Here is a 26,249-nt window from a genome sequence, read left to right as displayed (position 1 = left end):
TTCTTCAACAAAGTACCTTTAACTGCATTTTCAAACCTGGTAGTTACATTACAAACAGCCTGTAACATCACAAGCTGATGTCAGTTATTTGGAAGGGAAAGCAGTGCGTGTGTTATTGTTCATGGAATGAAGGTCCATTGTGAGAAACAGGCTACTCTTAACTGCAGCAGTTACATCCTGTTTGGCCTTTTAAAAGATAGCAGGAGCCTGGTACGCCATCATTACCAAATGGCCAAAGAGCAACTAGACATGTTTTGTATATCTATCTAGACTAGAGATGTACTATTATATGAATGTTATTGGACTGTAAACTCCTGACCTGTTGACAAACAAAAAAAAGAAATGGTGAATGAAAATAAGTATGTGAAGTTGTTGAAATTTGCCATAATCATATAAACAACCAAACCATATATTTAGGTCAACATTAGAACCCCCCCCCCCCCCCATTTACAGTGTATTCTGAAAATATTCAAAACCCTTCCCCTTTTCCACATTTTGTTACATTACAGCCTTATTCTAAAATTAATGAAATACAACATTTTCCTCAATCTAGACACATTACCACAAAAGATAGCTTTTTTTTTTCCACTTTATTAAAAAACAATAACACCTTTATTTACATAAGTATTCAGATCCTCTGCTATGAGACTCAAATGGAGCTCAGGTACATCCTGATGTTTTTACAACTTGGAGTCCACCTGTGGAAAATTCAAATTGATTGGACAGGATTTGGAAAAGCATATACCTGTCTATAGAAGGTCCCACAGTTGATAAAAACCAAGCTATGAGGTCGAAGGAACTGTCCGTAGAGCGCCGAGACAGGATTGTGTTGAGGCACAGATCTGGGGAAGGGTACCAAAACATTTCTGCAGCATTGAAGTTCCAAGAACACAGTGGCCTCCATCATTCTTAAAATGGAAGAAGTTTGGTACCACCAGGACTCTTCCTTGAGCTGGCCGCACGGCCAAACTGAGCAATCGAGGGAGAAGGGCCTTGGTTAGGGAGGTGACCAAGAACACAATGGTCACTCTGAAAGAGCTCCATAGTTTCTGTGTGGAGATTAGAACCTTCCAGAAGGATAACCACCTCTGCAGCACTCCACCAATCAGGCCTATGGTAGATTGGCTTGACGGAATCCACTCCTCAGTAAAAAGCACATGACAGCCCGCTTGGAGTTTGCCAAAAAGGCACCTAAAGGACTCTCAGACCAAGAGAAACAAGATTCTCTGATCTGATGGAACCAAGATTTTACTCTTTAACCTCTCTGGGATCGTTCGGGACGCTAGCCAGTGAAATTGCAGGGCGCCAAATTCAAAACAGAAATCTCATAATTAAAATTCCTCAACCATTCAAGTATTTTACACGATTTTAAAGATACACTTCTCGTTAATCCAACCAGTGTCCGATTTCAAAAAGGCTTTTCGGCAAAAGCAGAACACATCATTATGTTAGGTCAGCAACTAGTCACAGAAATCTTTCAGCCATTTTCCAACCAAAGCGAGGTGTCAAAAATGCCTCCAAAATATCCGGAGAAATTGCAGAGAGCCACATCAAATAACAGAAATACTCATCATAAACTTTGATGAAAGATACATGTTTTACATAGAATTAAAGATAAACTTGTTCTTAATGCAAACGCTGTGTCAGATTTCAAAAAAGCTTTATGGCAAAAGCAGAATATTCAATAATCTGAGAACAGTGTTCAGCCACAAAAGCAAGCCATACAGTTACCCACCAAGTTGTGGAGTCAACAAAAGTCATAAATAGCATTATAAATCTTCACTTACAGTGCCCTGCGAAAGTATTCGGCCCCCTTGAACTTTGCAAACTTTTGCCACATTTCAGGCTTCAAACATAAAGATATAAAACTGTATTTTTTTTGTGAAGAATCAACAACAAGTGGGACACAATCATGAAGTGGAACGACATTTATTGGATATTTCAAACTTTTTTAACAAATCAAAAACTGAAAAATTGGGCGTGCAAAATTATTCAGCCCCTTTACTTTCAGTGCAGCAAACTCTCTCCAGAAGTTCAGTGAGGATCTCTGAATGATCCAACGTTGACCTAAATGACTAATGATGATAAATACATAGACTGTAAGTCGCTTGGGGTATGTCTCTATCAGTTTTGCACATCGAGAGACTGACATTTTTTCCCATTCCTCCTTACAAAACAGCTCGAGCTCAGTGAGGTTGGATGGAGAGCATTTGTGAACAGCAGTTTTCAGTTCTTTCCACAGATTCTCGATTGGATTCAGGTCTGGATTTTGACTTGGCTATTCTAACACCTGGATATGTTTATTTTTGAACCATTCCATTGTAGATTTTGCTTTATGTTTTGGATCATTGTCTTGTTGGAAGACAAATCTCCGTCCCAGTCTCAGGTCTTTTGCAGACTCCATCATGCTTTCTTCCAGAATGGTCCTGTATTTGGCTCCATCCATCTTCCCATCAATTTTAACCATCTTCCCTGTCCCTGCTGAAGAAAAGCAGGCCCAAACCATGATACTGCCACCACCATGTTTGACAGTGGGGATGGTGTGTTCATTGTGATGAGCTGTGTTGCTTTTACGCCAAACATAACATTTTGCATTGTTGCCAAAAAGTTCAATCTTGGTTTCATCTGACCAGAGCACCTTCTTCCACATGTTTGGTGTGTCTCCCAGGTGGCTTGTGGCAAACTTTAAACAACACATTTTATGGATATCTTTAAGAAATTGCTTTCTTCTTGCCACTTCCATAAAGGCCAGATTTGTGCAATATACAACTGATTGTTGTCCTATGGACAGAGTCTCCCACCTCAGCTGTAGATCTCTGCAGTTCATCCAAAGTGATCATGGGTCTCTTGGCTGCATCTCTGATCAGTCTTCTCCTTGTATGAGCTGAAAGCTTAGAGGGACGGCCAGGTCTCGGTAGATTTGCAGTGGTCTGATACTCCTTCCATTTCAATATTATCGCTTGCACAGTGCTCCTTGGGATGTTTAAAGCTTGGGAAATCTTTTTGTATCCAAATCCGGCTTTAAACTTCTTCACAACAGTATCTCGGACCTGCCTGGTGTGTTCCTTGTTCTTCATGATGCTCTCTGCGCTTTTAACGGACCTCTGAGACTATCACAGTGCAGGTGCATTTATACAGAGACTTGATTACACACAGGTGGATTGTATTTATCATCATTAGTCATTTAGGTCAACGTTGGATCATTCAGAGATCCTCACTGAACTTCTGGAGAGAGTTTGCTGCACTGAAAGTAAAGGGGCTGAATAATTTTGCGCGTCCAATTTTTCAGTTTTTGATTTGTTAAAAAAGTTTGAAATATCCAATAAATGTCGTTCCACTTCATGATTGTGTCCCACTTGTTGTTGATTCTTCAAAAAAAATAGTTTTATATCTTTGTTTGAAGCCTGAAATGTGGCAAAAGGTCGCAAAGTTCAAGGGGGCCGAATACTTTCGCAAGGCACTGTATGCGTGTGTATCTCTTTTCTTTGAGGCCATAATGACCTTAGTGAACCCAGTTAGATCTGAGGGTGTTGAGAGGGTCTGCAAACTAAATAGTGACTCCTGACCCGCGGCGCAAGACCAGACTCTCTGTGTGACCGGTAGGAGGGGAATTGGCTCCTGCTCTACACTAACCTGTAACAGGGGCCTCTTGTATGCTTTTGCTGATGAGACCAGGGGGGGCTTGCTGATGAGGACAGGTGGGGGGGTCTGGTGATGAGGGGGTGTTATGATGAACTGGCGATCAGTCGTCTAGCCCCCTCAGATGTGTAGGAAGGGGAAAGTCCCATTTTTGTCTTTTAATGTCGCTGAAGAAACTGTTCAAGAAAGAGACAGAGGTCAGGCCCATAGTACGACTGGTCAAGGAAATGATTGATAGCGGACTGACTTTGGATCAGTTGTTGGTTGGGCTTTAGCCTACAAACCAGAATGAATGTAATGCTAGCTGTGACCAGGTCTGGACCATATGCACCAGACCCCCAAGTGTATTTTTGGAAAGCCAGATGTTCCAGCCCCTAGCCAGGGGCTTATTAAGGAAAGTGAGTTTTAGTTTCGACCGTCACACTGATTTAAGATCAACATGTGTTGTTGTTATTTGCACAGTTTTAAAGTTGGAAAGATAAAGTCTTTAGGTTTTAGACACATGCGCTACAGTCAGCAATTTGGCACGTGCACGATTTTGATTTCATCGCTTCGTAAAGTGTATGGCCAATTGAATCAGTAGGAGATCTGGGAGAAGGTTTTAGCTGATTCACTTATGAAGGAAGGGGATGCCAAAGTGGCTTTGGCAGGTTTTGAAGGGCGCGCTTCCAATACTTTACTTTCCAGCAGTGGGCCACCGGCTGCTCAGGAGAGTGGTCTTGGTCGGACATGTTTAAAGCTGCAGTGAGTGAGTCGAAACACGTGTAAATGGTTATGCTTTTCGGTGGTATTGTTGTTGGACTCTGGCCTTGGCTCTCAGGCCCTGGTGTTGACATTCTTGGAGGAATTAGGTCATGATTTGGAGGGCTCTTGGTTTTCTACTCCGATTACAGACCTCCGTACCCACTCCAGGCTCTCTCTGCTTTCTATCCATCAAGAACAGGCCAGCTCCACATGTTTCCAGTTTCTCCATCACCATTGACCTACATATGATGTTTGGGGAGGGGGGTCATTTTAACGAAATATTCATATTCTATCTTTGATTTATTTTGAATTACTTTGGAGCTCCAGTAATGATCTGATTTAAAAACAATAAAAATATATTTAATTGAAATGATTGTTTTGAGCAGAGCTTTTTGTAAGATTTTCACTTATAACAGGACAGCTGGGATGCACAGCAAGAGTTATTTGAAGTTGTTTGTATTCCAGGTTTGTCACATTTTAAGAGGGATCTGTATTTGTACTATTCCTAATTAGACTCATTATGGGTTATGTTTGCCCTTAATAGAGCCATTTCTTAAATGTACCACAAGTTAACTGCCATGTCCTCTCTCTTTCTCCCTCACTGTTAACTGCCATGTCCTCTCTCTCTCTCCCTCACTGTCTTTCTGACTCTTTCTCCCTCACTGTCTTTCTGACTTTCTCCACTGGATCTGTCAGAAAGAGGAGGGAGCGTGAAAGAGGTGCAGAGATGTGGGCATGTAATGACCTTTAAAGAGGCAGTTGAGGCTTGGCGAAGATTAAAGCAGAGAAGAGGAATTGTAAGCAGTAAATATGTCGGGATGGGGAGGGGGGGGAGCGGAGAAGGGGAGGGGTGGAAGAGAGACTGGGAGTGAGGGAAGGAGGGGAGAAAGCTGGACACTGGAAACTTGTGTGCCTCCCCGCGGAGTGGGAATGGGATGGAGTGAGAGCGCGAGAGAGGAGGTGTGTGTGTGTGTGGGTGGGAGGAGAGATGAGTCTTTGTGGAACCCAAGCTCTGTCTGTAGGAGGATATCCTGAGATAGTTGTCTCTGTCTCTCTCTCCCTGCCTGGCTTCAAACAGATTTGTTTATATACTCGAGACAGGCACCTCTCTCTCTTTTAGATCACTAGAGTTCACTCGCTCCCCTCTTCTCGAGCTGGATGAGGAACTGAAAGGTAATCTGATTTTTCCTCCTGAAATGTTATCTCGTGTGTGTGTGTGTGTGTGTGTGTGTGTGTGTGTGTGTGAGTGATTGATTCTTGTGAAGTGGAACATTAACACATGGACTGTCTGTATTGATGGTGGTGTGAATGAATCCGTATTGTATTTACTAAGATATTTCCTTTGAGAACATTCAGTACCTTTCAGCCAGAGGTCATGGATTATGACTTCTAAGTCCATTTAGTTATTTGTATGAATGTTTTGATTTTTGTGAGGGGCAAAGATATTTCAGAGCAATTTATTTAGGATATCCTACCAAGAAGCACACCTGAAGACTTAGGGATTGCAGTACATTCATTATATCTGAATTGACTGTAGTGGAACGGTACCCACATGATGGACGAGAAAGGTTTTTGAACGGAATGATGGTTCTATAGGTTTCCTAAGCTGTGGTATGACTACTGTATGTATTAGCTGTGGTATGACTACTGTATGTATTCGCTGTGGTATGACTACCGTATGTATCTGCTGTGGTATGACTACCGCATGTATCCGCTGTGGTATGGGTACTGCATGTATCCGCTGTGGTATGGGTACCGCATGTACCCGCTGTGGTATGGGTACCGCATGTATCCGCTGTGGTATGACTACTGTATGTATCTGCTGTGGTATGACTACTGTATGTATCTGCTGTGGTATGACTACTGTGTGTATCTGCTGTGGTATGACTACTGCGTGTACCCGCTGTGGTATGGGTACTGTGTGTACCCGCTGTGGTATGGGTACTGTGTGTACCCGCTGTGGTATGGGTACTGTGTGTATCCGCTGTGGTATGACTACTGCGTGTACCCGCTGTGGTATGGGTACTGCGTGTACCCGCTGTGGTATGGGTACTGCGTGTACCCGCTGTGGTATGGGTACTGTGTGTACCCGCTGTGGTATGGGTACTGCGTGTATCCGCTGTGGTATGACTACTGCGTGTACCCGCTGTGGTATGGGTACTGTGTGTACCCGCTGTGGTATGGGTACTGTGTGTACCCGCTGTGGTATGGGTACTGTGTGTATCCGCTGTGGTATGGGTACTGTGTGTACCCGCTGTGGTATGGGTACCGCGTGTATCCGCTGTGGTATGGGTACCGCGTGTACCCGCTGTGGTGTGGGTACCGCGTGTACCCGCTGTGGTGTGGGTACCGCGTGTACCCGCTGTGGTATGACTACCGCGTGTACCCGCTGTGGTATGACTACCGCGTGTACCCGCTGTGGTATGACTACCGCATGTATCCGCTGTGGTATGACTACCGCATGTACCCGCTGTGGTATGTGTACCGCATGTATCCGCTGTGGTATGACTACCGCATGTACCCGCTGTGGTATGACTACTGCATGTACCCGCTGTGGTATGTGTACCGCATGTATCCGCTGTGGTATGACTACTGCATGTACCCGTTGTGGTATGACTACCGCATGTACCCGCTGTGGTATGTGTACCGCATGTATCCGCTGTGGTATGACTACTGCATGTACCCGCTGTGGTATGACTACTGCATGTACCCGCTGTGGTATGTGTACTGCATGTATCCGCTGTGGTATGGATACTGCATGTATCCGCTGTGGTATGGGTACCGTATCCGTACGAGTGAATCACAGGAAGTCATAGTGACTGTAGTATATCCTACCGGACATAATGGGTCACTGGAATGGTGTTACCCTGTCCCTACACTACCAGCACCTGAGTTAGGAATCTCTCCATTTAAAACTCTTTACTCTTCAACTTGAATTTATTTGAATAAACCTCCTTAACATGACCTGAGGGGAAATGGCTGGGTAGAACTAAGTGTGTCTGTGTCATACATACCTTAACTGTTCTGTATTTCACCTAATAAGGCTTCTTTCATTTTTGGTTTGAACCAGATGTTTCTTGATATTTTAGAGACTGGAGATGAACCACTCTGTGAATCAACTGAGGTGTCTTAGTGTGTCTACTATCGACTCTGTTCTAGGAAAAACATCCTGGGCCAGTATTCACAAAGTGTCTCAAAGTAGACTATCTAGTAGATTATTATCTTATCTAGGATACATTTTTTTATATATTTTTTTAAAGATCATAAGATTTTTAAGATGTTTTGTGTATACTGGTCCTGACCTATGCCCCCTCAGTTGCCAGCATCATAGCAGGTGACGTCGCTGTTGTTCAGAGACGGTGAAGAGTTGTTTTCAAGTTATATTTGTACCGGAATGAATGGTATACATCCTCCAACTAAATGCTTCTGTGCTGAACAGCTGTCACCCACACACACACACATCCAAACCTGCTCTTCAACAAGCACAGCATATTTCTTTGTGTCAACAAACCAGCCTTACACATGGAATTGTTGTTTTATTCTGCACACATGGATTCCTAAAAAAAGGTTGTGTTCATTTGAATTGTCATGATATGTGCATGAGGAGGCCTGCGTTTCTAAACCTATAGCAATAGGGATAGTCATAAGCTCAAAGTGTTCTTAGCTTATTCTTTGCCTTTACAGCCCATCATACTAGCTACTCTTCCTGTAATGAACGGCATATTGTAGGCCTGTATGTTATTCTGTGAAATCTCATGTGATAACATGAGGGGTGTGAGGGTGGAGGGGTACCCAGGGGAACAAAAACCCATTAAAACAAAGTTCTGCGCCTTCCACACGCCCAGCATGCATCATTCTAATCAATAACATCCCCCCTAAGTGTGGCCAGGGCCAGCTTCCTGGCACACACACACACACACACACTTATCAATATTTGAATACAAACAAGCAGGCATACCTTTTTCCCTGAATACTGATGTGCTTTTGGCCCTACGCGAGCTTGCAAACAAAATTGTCAATTGTGCAGCAAATTTAATTTGAACAGAATTTTAATGAAATTGGGATGGTTTCCATGCTGAATAGATAGTAGGAAATCCCTTACATGCCTAGGGAAGACTCATTTAACCTTCCCCTTGACTCCTATTCATGTCCCTCCTCCAGCTGTAGAGGGGGAGAGAAGGGTGTGTATGACACTGCCCTCAGTACTCTGCCATGTTCCTTTCCCAACCTATAATTCTTTGGACCAGGAACCCCCTATCCCAGCATTGACCTGGTCCATCGGACCCGACATCCGACTCCATCGGACCGCATCAGACAGGGGCCCTGTCCCTAAATATCTCCACTTCTAAAATGTTTTACTTGCAAGTTGGGACCCCCGCAACAATTTTACTTAATGCCCCCAATAGGCTAGGGCCGGCACTGACTGCATGTGTGGGTATGGATACACAGACCCGCGAGCCACTGCGGTCCCTCGTGATGAGTTGTGATTTTTATGTGCCACCCCACCCCCCACTCCCATCAAGGTTGCCCATCTCTGCCTAACATGCTCATACATGTGAAGTGGAGCACAAGCACCCTCATTCACAGGGGTGGTACAAGTGCCCAATTGTCATACTTGAGTAAAAGTTAAGACACTGTACCTAAATACAGAATTACTCAAAGGTTACCCAGTAAAATACTACTTGAGTAAAAGTCTCAAAGTATCTGGTTTTAACATGTGCTTAAGTACAGTGGTTGAAAAAGTACTCATTTGTCAAAATTGAGTAGAAGTATTTAGTTGTAGTAAATGTTATACATAAAATTCCAACACTCAGACGTAATTTACAAATGCAGTATTTGTGTTTAGTGAGTCTGCCAGATGACAAAGTGTTATAGGTGTGTGTGTGAATTCGACCAGATTGCTGTCCTGCCTGAACATTCTAAATGTAACTAGTACTTTTTGATGTCAGGAATTTAGTGCAGTGAAAGTTGTCAATAATGTAAATAGTAAAGTACAGAGAACCCCAAAAAAAGGACTTAAGAATACTTTAAAGTACTACGTAAGTATTTTACCCCACTGTGCATTCGTGTACATGCACGGCTTCTAGCAGCTCCAGCCGCAACTCGCGTTTCTCCTAATGAATAGTTTCATGCTTGTCTTGTCTGTTTATTACCCCCCCCCTGCAAGTTTTATGTATTTATCGTTGTTTTCCAAAGTTCAGACGTTATATCCAGTCCAGTTTCATGTTTAGTTACATGGTTTCACTTCGCTATTATTTACAGTTTGTTTAGAAACATTTGCTTCTTTCGTTATTTCATGAAGCTAAAGAATCTGCTGTTTTGATTCTCTGAGTGGATGCAGTGTTTAGGAGGGAATAAGGGAGAACTCTCTCCAGAAAGATGTTTCACAGATATAAACTGCGGTAGAGTGCCTGAAGTAGTTTTCTTCTTTATTAGGAATGGTGACTCAGCCCCCCCCAATTCATTTCTGAATGCGTAATGGTTTCTATGATTCACAGTGTGACATGCTAGCCTAAGTGATACTGGGCTCATTTTGCAATGAAAGATAAGATAATCATTCTTAGACTAGCCCCCTAGCTCCTCCAGTCCAGTGTCTTCAGTAGGGCCGTGGTGAGTTAAATTCCCCTCCTGTCAGTCCTACCAGTCAACAGTTTGGACACACCTACTCATTCAAGAGTTTTTCTTTATTTGTACTATTTTCTACATTTGTATGTAGAAAATGTCATCAAGGCAAAAAGTGGCTACTTTGAAGGATTTCAAATATATAATCTATTTTCTTGATCGGTTTAACACTTTTTTTTTGTAACATGCTTCTATATGTTGTCATATTGTTGATGTCTTCATTATTATTCCACAATGTAGAAAATAGTAAAAATAAAGAAAAACCCTTGAATAACTGGTACTGTAGTTTCTAGTGTCTGATCTAGGTGTATATGGTTTATAAAGTACAGGGGTTTTGAGAAGTGTAGTTTCTAGTGTCTGATCTAGGTGTGTATATGGTTTATAAAGTACAGGGGTTTTGAGAAGTGTATGTCTGACGTAGCCTTTATTTTTTGCTCAATGTATGAATCTGGTATTTTGAAATCGAAAAGTTTTTCACAGTTAAACCAATTCTGGTATGACAAAAACGGCCTACAATCTCCTCCCCACCTCCCAATACCAACCTATTGACTTACTGACCTCCTCCCTCCCCACCCCAGGAAGGTGCAGTACCAGGGGATAGACCTACTAGGCAGGATGAGTTCTAGGGGGACCAGGCCCTCTCCCCCTCCCAGCCCACCGGAGCGGCCGGCATCACGGGACTCCCAGGACTCCATGGAGGACTACTGGAGCGAAGTGAAGAACATCGAGGAAGATGGCCAGCGGGACCACGAGGACGTGATGGAGAGGGGCAGTATGGATGGTAGGCTACATACTTAAGAGGAAATGGTGCTTTTAGCCATTTATAGACCTAGGGTGTGTTGAGTTGGGCTCAATTCTAGTTAAATTCCATTAATATTCAATGGAATGGACACCAACACTTGATGTGCTCTTTTGATGTCCTTTCCATAGAGATGGATACACATTTAGATTCTGATAAATGCTATGGATACTGATTTATCTCTGACTCTTCTGCATTCCAGAGGTGGAGCTTGAGGAGGCGTGGCTGCAGGATGCGGGTCTTTCCACGCTGGTGTCTGGAGCGTTGGGGGAGGGGCCTGCGGAGGCGCTGCTCTCCACGCTAACGCGCTCGCAGGCAGCCATGGTGAAGAAGCGTGTGGATAATTACACCTTGACTGTGAGGAAGAGGAGCAAGCAGCCGACAAGACACGTCCGAGACATCTTCTCCACGCCAGACACATCGGTGAGACAGATGGCTTCAAAGAGATAAAGGGAACACTTTTTGTTGTTTATGATCCATTTATTTAAATATATACGTCTACGGCGAGGGTGCTTTGGGTTAAGCATTCAGCAATTGCGTTTATGGAGTTGGAGTCTGTATATTTCCCATTGAAATCCTAAAATGAAACGAGTTGACATGAAATCTGTCTCATGTCTGGCCCTTTGTCGGCTATAACTGGTGCCTCTGACCCTCAGTGCCCCTATGACCTCAGTTCATCTGGATATAACCATCTCATCTGGCACACTGATCCTCTGGCAGAGCCAGACAAGCCTCTGTAATCTCAGTATGTATCCTAATTCTGTGTGTCAGAGATGGAATAGAGTAAGGAGAGGAGTCTAGTAGACATGCTTCAGATACTCAGGATGTCACCCCCACCTCCCACCCCAGCATTGGTATGGGCCAGAACCATTATAGGCATAATACATGGCTTTGGCACGGGCCATTGTTAGAGGAGCGGTGTTGGATGGTGGAAACATGATGAGCTCTTGCTTAGTCCTATAATGCAGCTCTCAGCTGGTGTGGGCAGCTGTCCCCTCTTTCTCCAGAAATAGAATTGCCCCACTGACTGGCTGGGAGCTGGAATGTGAAGAAAGTTTTACATGAGAAGGGCAACAGGGAAGTCCCATACTGTTTTCAGATGGCGGTGTAATGCATGCACTGCTGAGATCAAATGGCATCCTATAGCACAGCAGCATTGTAATTCTGTAGAAGGGTTGGTCGTATATCAGGTAGCAAGCCCACAGATTGTGTTCGGCCTAGTGGTGTCTTTGCAGTTGTCTATCAAGGGAAGTTGAGGCAAGTATGCAGACTGCACCTCAGTATCTAGCTAGCTGATATGACTAAGCCTAGCCCTCCCAAGGCTATTGTGTGGCTATGAAGTGTTGAAAGAGATTGAGATATTTACAGCATGAATGAATGGGAGGGGTGATAGGACCAATAACACCCCCCACCAAAGAGTGCCACGAGTGGCTCTGTCAGCACTGCTGTGTGGTGATGGCAGGAGCCTCCAGGGTGAGTCAGATCTGGAAGGGAGCACAGGATTATGAGTCACACCACTCAGTCCGGGACACTGAGAAAGCCTTCACTCTACTTAAGGCCTCACAGTCTACTGGCAGGCCCCACAGCCTGTTGGCAGGCTACTGGCGGGCCCCACAGCCTGTTGGCAGGCTACTGGCAGGCCCCACAGCCTGTTGGCAGGCTACTGGCGGGCCCCACAGCCTGTTGGCAGGCTACTGGCGGGCCCCACAGCCTTGTGGCAGGCTACTGGCGGGCCCCACAGCCTGGCAGGCTACTGGCGGCCCCACAGCCTAGTGGCAGGCTACTGGCGGGCCCCACAGCCTAGTGGCAGGCTACTGGCCCCCACAGCCTTGGCAGGCTACTGGCGGGCCCCACAGCCTGTTGGCAGGCTACTGGCGGGCCCCACAGCCTGTTGGCAGGCTACTGGCGGGCCCCACAGCCTGTTGGCAGGCTACTGGCGGGCCCCACAGCCTGTTGGCAGGCTACTGGCGGGCCCCCTGTTGGCAGGCTAGCCCCACAGCCTGTTGGCAGGCTACTGGCGGGCCCCACAGCCTGTTGGCAGGCTACTGGCGGGCCCCACAGCCTGTTGGCAGGCTACTGGCGGGCCCCACAGCCTGTTGGCAGGCTACTGGCGGGCCCCACAGCCTGTTGGCAGGCTACTGGCGGGCCCCACAGCCTGTTGGCAGGCTACTGGCGGGCCCCACAGCCTGTGGCAGGCTACTGGCGGGCCCCACAGCCTAGTGGCAGGCTACTGGCGGGCCCCACAGCCTAGTGGCAGGCTACTGGCGGGCCCCACAGCCTGTTGGCAGGCTACTGGCGGGCCCCACGGACTAGTGCAGGCTACTGGCGGGCCCCACGGACTAGTGCAGGCTACTGGCAGGCCCCACAGACAACTGTTTGTTTTTGTATGATTAGGGAAATGGATTAAGGTGTCCAGGGCATTGAGTCTGGGCCATAAACCAATCTAGAAGCATAAAAATTTCCATTCAGTCTGCGCGAGGAAAAATTTGACCATAGCCCTTTTGTCATCTAATAGTGAAATATGGTGGTAACTCCTTTTTTTGTGTTTGGTTGGTGGATTGTAAAAGGACATCGTTGAAAAGAAAAAGCATGTAGTTATTTTAATTGCTTAACATGACATTGTATTTGTCACGTATCAGATTTTACAGCTGGCATAAAAGGTGCAGAGAGATGCTTGTGTGCTAGTTCCCTCAACATTGCAGTACAAGTATACCATGACGTATATGTACCATTGTGTATTTAGGCATACCGTAAGTATTTACATGGATATATTATGGACTCAAGCTCTGTTTGTGCAATGGATATTTAGGTACATGTAACCTATAGTTTCTAGGCTGTATTTCTCTATCGCGGTGCTGCTGACGATGTGGTTTGGCTCCAGCCAATTCTGGCAGCGTTGTGCGTAACCGTTGACCATGCTTTTTTCACTGACTTGTATGTATACAACAGAACAAAACAGCTGGCTCCTGTTGAAACCTCCTTTTGTTCCGTTGATATCCACTTTCCTCTCTCCCCGTGTCAGCAAATGTACTGCGCCGCCGTAATATGGAAGTCAATTCACAGGAATCAAACATGGCTGTTCTGACATCTGTTACTGTGTCTTATACTGCTGGTGTTCATTCGGTTCACAGAAATGACTCCTAAATCCTTTCACCGTAGTTGAAAGCTGAAGAACCATCCGTCTTTTCATGTGTCCCACACGTTGAATGAGAATAAATGATGATCACGTAATGTCTCCTCTCCTTTTTAGCCAGTTGATCCCATACCCCCTGTCCCCCCCAAGTCACCCAATGGAGACGTGCCTTCCAGATGCGTCCACCGGACGTCTTCTAGAGGTGAGTCGTCTCTCAATATGTTCCCACCGTTTATTGTTTGGTTTGATGTGGTTGGCTGTGGTTACCCACTGTGAAGGAACCCCTGGGTTGAATGATTCTTATTTCCATGGTATTTGAGCCTAATTCTGTCACCATGATTGTTTCAATGTGAGAAACACATTGGACTTGTGTCATTCCCATCTGATTGGTTGGACTGATGTCTGTGCTTAAGGGAATATACTGAAATATACTGGTGATGTAGCCATCATTGAGACTGGTGTGTGTGTGTGTGTGTGTGTGTGTGTTTTCCAGTGCGGCCTGCGTGTCCCAGCTTCTCCCAGAACACAGAGAGACGTGTTTCAGAGTGCCCTCCCTGCCCACCACCTCAGGACACCTCTGACTCCCTGTCTTTCGAGGTGCCCTACTCCGAGGGCACCACTGCCCACCACAGGGGCCGCCAGGGGGACTGCCAGGACTGCCAACGCATCCGCAGAGATGACCATGACCTGCCAGTGAGTCTCACCTCTGAACTTTTTTGTTTAAAGGGAAATGGAACTTATAACAACAGTTATTTAGACAGTAGGAAATGAGAGGGAGAGACAGATGGAAGGGGATGTACAGGACAGAAAGTGGCAGAGCGGGGATTTGAACTCCTGCCATAGGCGGCTTTTTGTGGACTGGAGGCAGCTGTGTTAACCACTAGGCCGCCCTCCAGGAACCTGTTTGAATATGTAAAATGTGTGTTGTCTTCGGTCTTGTGCAGACATTTCAGCTGCCCAGGCCTAAACTGGGCCTCACCCGCATCCAGGACCTGTCTTGTGAGGACATGAAGAAGATCGGCTACATCTCTTTGATTGAACTGACCACTTTCTATGATGGCCTGGGCATCGAGCTCAAACGCAACCGAGCGGCACGTAGCAAGGCCAGAGGTGGGTGGCTGGTTGACTGGGTCGTGTTCAATGTGCACCAAACAGCAGAAAACACATGTAAACATGGCGGGACTAGGCATTCTATGATGTTTTCAGATGCTTGCCATAATGAACACAACTCTGGTGTTGCGCATCACGTTTTTACATGAACAGTCCCTCTGGTTTGAACGTTTCCCTCCCGATCCACAGAAAGTGGTATATTTGGAGTTCCCCTGACCACTCTACTGGAGAATGACCAGAAGAAGTTTCCTGGGTCCAAGGTTCCTCTTGTGTTCAGAAAGGTACTGTACCTGTTTTTAGTTCTATTCATTTGCTTCAGCTGTCCTTTACTTTGGGGTTATTCTGCATTGCCATTTATGGGGGCCTCCTACTTAGCACTTCTATGGGTCAGTTAAACAATCGCTCTCCCTCATTTTCTTACTCTCTCTCGTTCTCTCCTTCCCTCAGCTCTTCTCCCACCCTCTGATAACCCATAGTACACTGGTTCTCATCAAGTCCATCATGATATTCCTACTGAACCAACCCTTTCTCAGAACCATTGACTACAACACACTACCCATCTTCTCCTGTGTGTGTGTTTTAGAGAGAGAGATTGTGTTAATCCTAATGTGTGTCAGCACAAGCCAACTCACTGCCTGCCCTTCTCCAAGATCCTATTTCCCCTCCTGTTTCTCTCTATCAGCACTTGGCAGCCTGCTTAATCATTGGTTTCTCACGTGTTATCACAAAGACATTCTGGAGAGACTAAATGTCAGAAATGTACCATATGCTCCTGTGTTAAACTTACCGATCGGGGGAGGAGTGTCAAGTGATTAATCATAAACTGAATTATATATTAATTTGTGTTGTCAAATCAGCTATGGATATATGTTAGTTATTGTCTATTTCTATCGTAGAATATGTTAGCTCTGATAACTCATGTTTTTTAATATACGCTACCGTTCAAAAGTTTGGGGTCACTTAGAAATGTCCTTGTTTTTGAAGGAAAAGCACTTTTTTTGTCCATTTTAAAATAGCATAAAATTTATCAGAAATAAAGTGTAGACCTTGTTAATGTTGTAACTGACTATTGTAGCTGGAAACGGCAGATTTTGTTGAGAAACGGCTGGTAGTTTGAGAAACAGACGCCTCACAGCTCCATTAAATAATAACTGCAAAACCCCAGTCTCAACGTCAACCGTGAAGAGGTGACTCCGGGATGCTGGCCTTCTCGATAGACTTGCAAAGAAAAAGCCACATCTCAGACTGGCCAATAAAAATAAAAGATTAAGATGGGCAAAATAACAGACACTGGACAGAGGAACTCTGCCTAGAAGGCCAGCATCCCGGAGTCACCTCTTCACGGTTGACGTTGAGACTGCGGTTACTATTTAATGAAGCTGCAAGTTGAGGACTTGTGAAGCATCTGTTTCTCAAACTAGACACTCTAATGTACTTGTCCTCTTGCTCAGTTGTGTACAGGGTCCTCCCACTCTTTCTATTCTGGTTAGAGCCAGTATGCGCTGTTCTGTGACGGGAGTAGTACACAGCGTCTTCAGTTTCTTGGCAATTTTTCGCATAGAATAGTCTTAATTTCTCAGAACAAAAATAGACTGGCCATTTTGAGCCGAATCGAACCCCCAAATGCTGATGCTCCAGATACTCAACTAGTCTAAAGAAGGCCTGTTTTATTGCTTCTTTAATCAGGACAACAGTTGCAAAAGGGGTTTCTAATGATCAATTAGCCTTTAAAAAAAAAAAAGATAAACTTGGATGAGCTAACACACAACGTGCCATTGGAATACAGGAGTGATGGTTGCTGATAATGGTCCTCTATACACCTATGTAGATAATCCTTTAAAATTCAGCCGTTTCCAACTACAGTAGTCATTAACAACATGAACAATGTCTACACAGTATTTCTGATCAATTTGATGCTATTTTAAATGGACAGAAAAATTTGATTTTCTTTCAAAAACGACATTTCTAAGTGACCTCAAACTTTTGAACGGTAGTGTAGGTGGGACAGTAAATAAGAAGCTGTGCTGAAGAAAATAATGTCTTACTGTTTTAGAGTCTTAGCATCTGCCAGTCTGTCAGCCAGTTGGGGGGATGACCCGAACCTTGGCATTGCCAGTCTGTCAGCCAGTTGGTGGGATGACCCGAACCTTGGCATTGCCAGTCTGTCAGCCAGTTGGGGGGATGACCTGAACCTTGGCATTGCCAGTCTTGGCATCTGCCAGTCTGTCAGACAGTTGGGGGGATGACCCGAACCTTGGCATTGCCAGTCTTGGCATCTGCCAGTCTGTCAGACAGTTGGCGGGATGACCCGAACCTTGGCATTGCCAGTCTGTCAGCCAGTTGGGGGGATGACCCGAACCTTGGCATTGCCAGTCTGTCAGCCAGTTGGGGGGATGACCTGAACCTTGGCATTGCCAGTCTTAGCATCTGCCAGTCTGTCAGCCAGTTGGTGGGATGACCCGAACCTTGGCATTGCCAGTCTGTCAGCCAGTTGGGGGATGACCCGAACCTTGGCATTGCCAGTCTGTCAGCCAGTTGGTGGGATGACCTGAACCTTGGCATTGCCAGTCTGTCAGCCAGTTGGTGGGATGACCCGAACCTTAGCATTGCCAGTCTGTCAGCCAGTTGGGGGGATGACCCGAACCTTAGCATCTGCCAGTCTGTCAGCCAGTTGGTGGGATGACCTGAACCTTAGCATCTGCCAGTCTGTCAGCCAGTTGGGGGGATGACCTGAATCTTAGCATCTGCCAAAACTGTCAGCCAGTTGGGGGGATGACCCGAACCTTGGCATTGCCAGTCTTAGCATCTGCCAGTCTGTCAGCCAGTTGGGGGGATGACCCGAACCTTAGCATCTGCCAGTCTGAGCATCTGCCAGTCTGTCAGCCAGTTGGGGGGATGACCCGAACCTTGGCATTGCCAGTCTGTCAGCCAGTTGGGGGGATGACCCGAACCTTAGCGTCTGTCAGCCAGTTGGGGGGATGACCTGAACCTTGGCATTGCCAGTCTGTCAGCCAGTTGGGGGGATGACCTGAACCTTGGCATTGCCAGTCTGTCAGCCAGTTGGGGGGATGACCTGAACCTTAGCATCTGCCAGTCTGTCAGCCAGTTGGGGGGATGACCCGAACCTTAGCATCTGCCAGTCTGTCAGCCAGTTGGGGGGATGACCCGAACCTTAGCATCTGCCAGTCTGTCAGCCAGTTGGGGGATGACCCGAACCTTAGCATCTGCCAGTCTGTCAGCCAGTTGGGGGGATGACCCGAACCTTAGCGTCTGTCAGCCAGTTGGGGGATGACCAGTCTGTCAGCCAGTTGGGGGATGACTCGAACCTTAACATCTGCCAGTCTGTCAGCCTGTTGGGGGGATGACCTGAACCTTAGCATCTGCCAGTCTGTCAGCCAGTTGGGGGATGACCCGAACCTTAGCATCTGCCTGTCAGCCAGTTGGGGGATGACCTGAACCTTGGCATTGCCAGTCTGTCAGCCAGTTTGGGGGGATGACCCGAACCTTAGCATCTGCCAGTCTGTCAGCCAGTTGGGGGGATGACCCGAACCTTAGCATCTGCCAGTCTGTCAGCCAGTTGGGGGGATGACCCGAACCTTAGCGTCTGTCAGCCAGTTGGGGGGATGACCCGAACCTTAGCGTCTGTCAGCCAGTTGGGGGGATGACCCGAACCTTAACATCTGCCATTCTGTCAGCCAGTTGGGGGGATGACCCGAACCTTAGCATCTGCCAGTCTGTCAGCCAGTTGGGGGGATGACCCGAACTTTAGCGTCTGTCAGCCAGTTGGGGGGATGACCCGAACCTTAACATCTGCCAGTCTGTCAGCCAGTTGGGGGGATGACCCGAACCTTAGCGTCTGTCAGCCAGTTGGGGGGATGACCTGAACCTTAGCATCTGCCAGTCTGTCAGCCAGTTGGGGGGATGACCCGAACCTTAGCGTCTGTCAGCCAGTTGGGGGATGACTGTCTGTCAGCCAGTTGGGGGGATGACCTGAACCTTGGCATTGCCAGTCTGTCAGCCAGTTTGGGGGGATGACCCGAACCTTGGCATTGTCAGTCTGTCAGCCAGTTGGGGGGATGACCTGAACCTTGGCATTGCCAGTCTGTCAGCCAGTTGGGGGGATGACCTGAACCTTGGCATCTGCCAGTCTGTCAGCCAGTTGGGGGGATGACCCGAACCTTAGCGTCTGTCAGCCAGTTGGGGGGATGACCCGAACCTTAGCGTCTGTCAGCCAGTTGGGGGGATGACCTGAACCTTGGCATTGCCAGTCTGTCAGCCAGTTTGGGGGGATGACCCGAACCTTGGCATTGCCAGTCTGTCAGCCAGTTGGGGGGATGACCTGAACCTTGGCATCTGCCAGTCTGTCAGCCAGTTGGGGGGATGACCCGAACCTTAGCATCTGCCAGTCTGTCAGCCAGTTGGGGGGATGACCTGAACCTTAACATCTGCCAGTCTGTCAGCCAGTTGGGGGGATGACCCGAACCTTAACATCTGCCAGTCTGTCAGCCAGTTGGGGGGATGACCTGAACCTTAGCATCTGCCAGTCTGTCAGCCAGTTGGGGGGATGACCCGAACCTTAGCGTCTGTCAGCCAGTTGGGGGGATGACCCGAACCTTAGCGTCTGTCAGCCAGTTGGGGGGATGACCCGAACCTTAGCGTCTGTCAGCCAGTTGGGGGGATGACCCGAACCTTAACATCTGCCAGTCTGTCAGCCAGTTGGGGGGATGACCTGAACCTTAGCATCTGCCAGTCTGTCAGCCAGTTGGGGGATGACCTGAACCTTAACATCTGCCAGTCTGTCAGCCAGTTGGGGGGATGACCTGAACCTTAACATCTGCCAGTCTGTCAGCCAGTTGGGGGGATGACCCGAACCTTAACATCTGCCAGTCTGTCAGCCAGTTGGGGGGATGACCTGAACCTTAACATCTGCCAGTCTGTCAGCCAGTTGGGGGGATGACCTGAACCTTAACATCTGCCAGTCTGTCAGCCAGTTGGGGGGGATGACCCGAACCTTAGCGTCTGTCAGCCAGTTGGGGGGATGACCTGAACCTTAGCGTCTGTCAGCCAGTTGGGGGATGACCTCAACCTCAGCCAGTTGCCAGTCTGTCAGCCAGTTGGGGGATGACCTGAACCTTAGCATCTGCCAGTTGGGGGATGACCTGAGTCTGTCAGCCAGTTGGGGGGATGACCTGAACCTTAGCATCTGCCAGCCAGTTGGGGGGATGACCTCTGTCTGTCAGCCAGTTGGGGGGATGACCTGAAGCCAGTTGGGGGGATGACCTAGCGTCTGTCAGCCAGTTGGGGGATGACCTGCCAGTCTGTCAGCCAGTTTGGGGGGATGACCTGAACCTTACCTGTCAGCCAGTTGGGGGGATGACCAACCTTAGTCTGTCAGCCAGTTGGGGGGATGACCCGAACCTTAGCGTCTGTCAGCCAGTTGGGGGGATGACCCGAACCAGCGTCTGTCAGCCAGTTGGGGGATGACCCGAACCTTAGCATCTGTCAGCCAGTTGGGGGGATGACCCCTTAGCGTCTGTCAGCCAGTTGGGGGGATGACCCGAACCTTGGCTGTCAGCCAGTTGCCAGTCTGTCAGCCAGTTGGGGGATGACCAGCGTCTGTCAGCCAGTTGGGGGATGACCTGAACCTTAGCGTCTGTCAGCCAGTTGGGGGGGATGACCCGAACCTTAGCGTCTGTCAGCCAGTTGGGGGGATGACCCGAACCTTAGCGTCTGTCAGCCAGTTGGGGGGATGACCTGAACCTTAGCGTCTGTCAGCCAGTTGGGGGGATGACCTCAACCTTAGCGTCTGTCAGCCAGTTGGGGGGATGACCTGAACCTTAGCGTCTGTCAGCCAGTTGGGGGGATGACCTGAACCTTAGCGTCTGTCAGCCAGTTGGGGGGATGACCCGAACCTTAGCGTCTGTCAGCCAGTTGGGGGGGATGACCTGAACCTTAGCGTCTGTCAGCCAGTTGGGGGGATGACCTGAACCTTAGCGTCTGTCAGCCAGTTGGGGGGATGACCCGAACCTTAGCGTCTGTCAGCCAGTTGGGGGGGATGACCCGAACCTTAGCGTCTGTCAGCCAGTTGGGGGGGATGACCCGAACCTTAAGCCAGTTGGGGGGATGACTGCCAGTCTGTCAGCCAGTTGGGGGATGACCTGAACCTTAAGCCAGTTGGGGGGATGACCAACCTTAGTCTGTCAGCCAGTTGGGGGGATGACCCGAACCTTAAGCCAGTCCTGCCAGTCTGTCAGCCAGTTGGGGGGATGACCTGAACCTTAGCATCTGCAGCCAGTCTGTCTGTCAGCCAGTTGGGGGGATGACCTGAACCTTAAGCCATCCTGAACCTTAGTCTGTCAGCCAGTTGGGGGGATGACCTGAACCTTAACATCTGCCAGTCTGTCAGCCAGTTGGGGGGATGACCTGAACCTTAGCGTCTGTCAGCCAGTTTGGGGGGATGCCAGTCTGTCAGCCAGTTTGGGGGGATGACCCGAACCTTAACATCTGCCAGTCTGTCAGCCAGTTGGGGGGATGACCTGAACCTTAACATCTGCCAGTCTGTCAGCCAGTTGGGGGGATGACCTGAACCATATGGTATCCTGTTCGCAGCAGTCATTCCTCTCCAACCAGAATTAGACTTAAATACTCTTGTCACATTGACTGTCTAGTCTCACAGGGCGTGTATAGGACTAGAGTATGGGGTGTTTAAAAGATTTGGTAGAGAACAGCAGCTTCCGAAAGGGAATTATAGGACTCTTTTTTTTTTTGAAGCGCAATGGTTATTTCACTACTATGTCAGTGTTGCTATATATTTTACTAACCTGGAAATGGGTTTTTGCAGGATGAAGTGATGGAGGTTACTTCAGGATTATGATTTTGTTTGATCTAGTAAACAGGTGGTTATTACCACACAGTTTACTTGTGTGGTAGAAGTTACGGAGTGCACCTTTAAGGGGAATATTGTATCTCTTCAGTCCCCAGTAAGAGGCAGGAAACAGGAGGGTTGTCCCTTTGTTTTGGAGTGTACCACTTGTGTGAGAGACGGAGGGTTCTGATAGCGTTATCTCAGGGCGCTGACTTAGGCACATCTTTCCACTCCTGGAATGTAGAGGCAAAACGACTGAAGTCGCCAACCCAGACCTGAGTCTTGTTCAGTAGGGCAATGGAAAACAAACACATCAAGGGCCAGAGACTAAATCTGTGGACGCTTTTATCACTAGTTGTCAAATATGAATTGAATGCTGTTTTTTTTTTTGTGGTTTGAAAACTTCCCTGTCACAAAAAATAACTTCCCATTAAGTGTTCTGTATGTTATCAACAATGCTTTGGCGGTGAAAACCGGAAGATGAAACAAAATGCAGTCACGTTAGGTTGGTTTTGTTTACGGATGAGTTAGATTTCTGGTTCATAAAACGTGTACGCTTGTGTGTTTGCAGCTCTTGTCCAAGCTGGAGCAGACAGGACTACAGACTGAGGGGATTCTCAGAGTACCAGGGTCTGCCTCCAGAGTAAAGGTAAGACAACCTAGATACACACACACACACACACACACACACACACACACACACACTGGAGTTTGTCACACTATAGCTGTCAACCTCCAATCATAGCTCTGTGACATTGTAAAAACATTTCACAGAAGGGAAAGACGGCAACAAATCAAAACATTTTGTAATTGACTCTTTCTTGTATGAGCCCAGTGTAGAGGTTTACGGTATCCACATTAACGTTGTAAAGGACAGATCCGTTTTCAGTGGCCTAGAAGAATGGTTGTTTTGGCAGGAAATGACATCATGCTCATAAACCATGTTAATGACTGACCTATTTCTGCTATCTAAAACACAAGGCAGTGTCCCTCCTCCCTACACTGATCTCTCCCCTTATCATTCCCACATTCCTTCTCTCTTATGCAGTCATTCTGTGTTGGGGAGATTGGTGCAGGTGTGTGTGTGTACAGTGGTTGACAAAGTACCCAATTGCCATACTTGAGTAAAAGTAAATATACCTTTTTAATAGCAAATGACTCAAGTAAAAGTGAAAGTCACCCAGTAAAATACCACTTGAGTAAAAGTCTAAAAGTATTTGATTTTATGTATACTTAAGTATCAAAAGTAAAAGTATAAATAATTTCAACTTCCTTATATTAAGCAAACCAGACCACACAATGTTCTCGTTTTATTTATATTGTCGGATAGCCAGGGGCACACCCCAACACTCAGACATCATTTACAAACAAAGCATTTGTGTTTAGAGAGTTCTCCAGATCAGAGGCATTAGGGATGACCATGGATGTTCTCTTGATAAGTCTGTGAATTGGACCATTTTCCTGTCAAAATATAACAAGTACTTTTGAGTGTCAGGGAAAATGTATGGAGTAAAAACTACATTATTTTCTTTATGAATCTAGTGAAGTACAGGTTGTCAAAAATATAATTAGTAAACTACAGATACACAACTACTTAAGCTGTATTTTAACTTTACACCACTGTGTGTACATGCGTGCATATCAATGTGCTTACGTGTGTGTAGCATGTCTCTGTGTGAAAGGGTGCACGTGCACGTGCTTTGCACTCAAGCAAAACATATTTTTTTACTAGTAGATCCATACTGAGTCGAGAGGCCCCTGATACACAGCCAGCCCAGGGGCCCACAGATGAAACCTGTCCAAACAGAGTGAGCCTTCACTGGGGTAGACTCTGATTTAAAAATAAATAAATACATTTTAAACTTTTTTATTTAACTAGGCAAGTCAGTTAAGAACAAATTCTTATTTTCAATGACTGCCTAGGAACAATGGGTTAACTGCCTTGTTCAGGGGCAGAATGACAGATTGTTACATTGTCAGCCCAGGGATTTGAACTTGCAACCTTTCAGTTACTAGTCCAACGCTCTAACCACTAAGCTACGCTGCCGCCCCATTGTCATCTCCACTCCTCCAGCATCAATCCCAGGCTGCGGGAGACCACCCTCTCCACCTCTCCCTACCCTCTGGTCTGAATACCCTCCTTCCATTATTAGATCAACCCCCTTCATTTTGATTTGTTAGGTGCCATGGCAGGTCAACCCAGGTGACCTATAGAGTTGAGTTTTACCATTTTGATTTGTTGTTGGTTATTGCAGCATCTGCGCCAGGAGCTGGAGCAGAAGCTCTATGAGGACCGGTTTGACTGGGAGCAGGTGAGGCACAATGACGCAGCGGGTCTGCTGAAGATGTTCATCAGAGAACTGCCTTATCCTCTGCTCACGCTCCAGCACGCTCCTGCCTTCTCCGCCGCACAGAGTGAGTACGCACACGCTCGCAGGCACACACAGGCCTACCTAAACTCTTATGATGAAGTGGATACAGTGCATATGTGACTAGACACCCTCAAACTGGCCAGCCCTTTATACACCCAGAGAAGGTTCATTAGCTGCCCAGTCGGCAGAGACTCCAATTCTACCGTCCTTCATACAGTATATCACCATGGTTAACATTCATTACAGTACATGTAACATTAATATGTATGATTAATTTACATGTTTTCTCTAAAGTATACTCTTAACCTTTCTTATCAGTGTTATGTGAGAGATTAGTGTGTTTTCCACTCTGTATCTTCTCAGATATCTCCTCTCCTAGACAGCAGATCCAGGCCCTGCATCTCCTCATCATGCTGCTACCTGAGCCCAACAGAGACACACTCAAGGTGAGCATGACCTATGACCCTAAAGGTCAAGTCAACATTTTATTCACCTTTGGTCTCTCTGCGCAGGGTTCGTCGCCTTTGTGGCTATTCTAGGACTCATGACCATGGACAGAGAGACTACTCTTTGAACTATGACCTCACAACCCAAAACACACACATACACTTATCCTACCCAACCCTAAAATATCTGAGTTTTGTTTTTAATTGGGCAACTGTGTCCAACTATGCATTTCCTGCATTCCTATGACTCATTAGCCATCACAATCGTCACAACCACGAGGGACTGACATTCCATTCTAAGGAGCGTTTCGTAACATGTAAACAAACATCAAGTGTTGCTGAACCCTTGAGCCTCAGTCGAGGCAAAATATGATGAGTCATCTTGGTGCACGTGAAGTGAACCGGAAGAACAACAGTCATGTTTAAATGTAGCTCCATGAAGGGGTTATTGTCTGAAGTTTAGATGAGAGGTTTCTACTCTTATTAAGGTGGGTGCTTTAGTTTATTAGGCTCCCCATTAGATATTGTACATGCAGCAGCTACTCTTCCAGGGGTCCATTAGATACTGTACATTCAGCAGCTACTCTTCCTGGGGTCCATTAGATACTGTACATTCAGCAGCTACTCTTCCTGGGGTCCATTAGATACTGTACATTCAGCAGCTACTCTTCCTGGGGTCCATTAGATACTGTACATTCAGCAGCTACTCTTCCTGGGGTCCGTTAGATACTGTACATTCAGCAGCTACTCTTCCTGGGGTCCATTAGATACTGTACATTCAGCAGCTACTCTTCCAGGGGTCCATTAGATACTGTACATTCAGCAGCTCTCTTCCTGGGGTCCATTAGATACTGTACATTCAGCAGCTACTCTTCCTGGGGTCCATTAGATACTGTACATTCAGCAGCTACTCTTCCTGGGGTCCATTAGATACTGTACATTCAGCAGCTACTCTTCCTGGGGTCCGTTAGATACTGTACATTCAGCAGCTACTCTTCCTGGGGTCCATTAGATACTGTACATTCAGCAGCTACTCTTCCTGGGGTCCATTAGATACTGTACATTCAGCAGCTAGGGGTCTAGATACTCTTCCTGGGGTCCATTAGATATTGTACATTCAGCAGATACTACTCTTCTTCCTGGGGTCCGTTAGATACTGTACATTCAGCAGCTACTCTTCCTGGGGTCCGTTAGATACTGTACATTCAGCAGCTACTCTTCCTGGGGTCCGTTAGATACTGTACATTCAGCAGCTACTCTTCCTGGGGTCCGTTAGATACTGTACATTCAGCAGCTTAGATACTCATTCCAGCTACTCTTCCTGGGGTCCGTTAGATACTGTACATTCAGCAGCTACTCTTCCTGGGGTCCATTCAGTTAGATACTGTACATTCAGCAGCTACTCTTCCTGGGGTCCGTTAGATACTGTACATTCAGCAGCTACTCTTCCTGGGGTCCAGATTGTACATTCAGCAGCTACTCTTCCTGGGGTCCGTTAGATACTGTATTCAGATACACA

General features: G+C 46.8%; 1 protein-coding gene across 3 annotated transcripts in view; it reads left to right on the top strand.

Annotated features, from left to right (window-relative positions):
* Positions 1 to 26,249, top strand: part of LOC135522893 (rho GTPase-activating protein 28-like) — a 42,292-nt gene that overhangs the window by 10,413 nt on the left and 5,630 nt on the right. For 2 of the 3 annotated variants that reach the window (XM_064949572.1, XM_064949574.1), the window contains exons 2-10: positions 10,584 to 10,786; positions 11,007 to 11,227; positions 14,055 to 14,139; positions 14,431 to 14,630; positions 14,882 to 15,047; positions 15,237 to 15,328; positions 22,484 to 22,561; positions 24,168 to 24,327; positions 24,648 to 24,730. In XM_064949572.1, coding sequence (XP_064805644.1) covers positions 10,584 to 10,786; positions 11,007 to 11,227; positions 14,055 to 14,139; positions 14,431 to 14,630; positions 14,882 to 15,047; positions 15,237 to 15,328; positions 22,484 to 22,561; positions 24,168 to 24,327; positions 24,648 to 24,730 — 1,288 coding nt within the window. Of the gene's footprint in view, positions 1 to 5,284; positions 5,557 to 10,583; positions 10,787 to 11,006; positions 11,228 to 14,054; positions 14,140 to 14,430; positions 14,631 to 14,881; positions 15,048 to 15,236; positions 15,329 to 22,483; positions 22,562 to 24,167; positions 24,328 to 24,647; positions 24,731 to 26,249 lie in introns of those variants that run through there. The other variant, XM_064949573.1, reaches the window with a different exon arrangement.

The sequence above is a fragment of the Oncorhynchus masou genome, chromosome 30 (genome assembly GCF_036934945.1).
Source record: "Oncorhynchus masou masou isolate Uvic2021 chromosome 30, UVic_Omas_1.1, whole genome shotgun sequence".
In the NCBI taxonomy this organism is placed as follows: domain Eukaryota; kingdom Metazoa; phylum Chordata; class Actinopteri; order Salmoniformes; family Salmonidae; genus Oncorhynchus; species Oncorhynchus masou.
The sequence above is the reverse complement of the archived record's forward strand: the minus strand, read 5'-3'. Positions and strand labels throughout refer to the sequence as shown.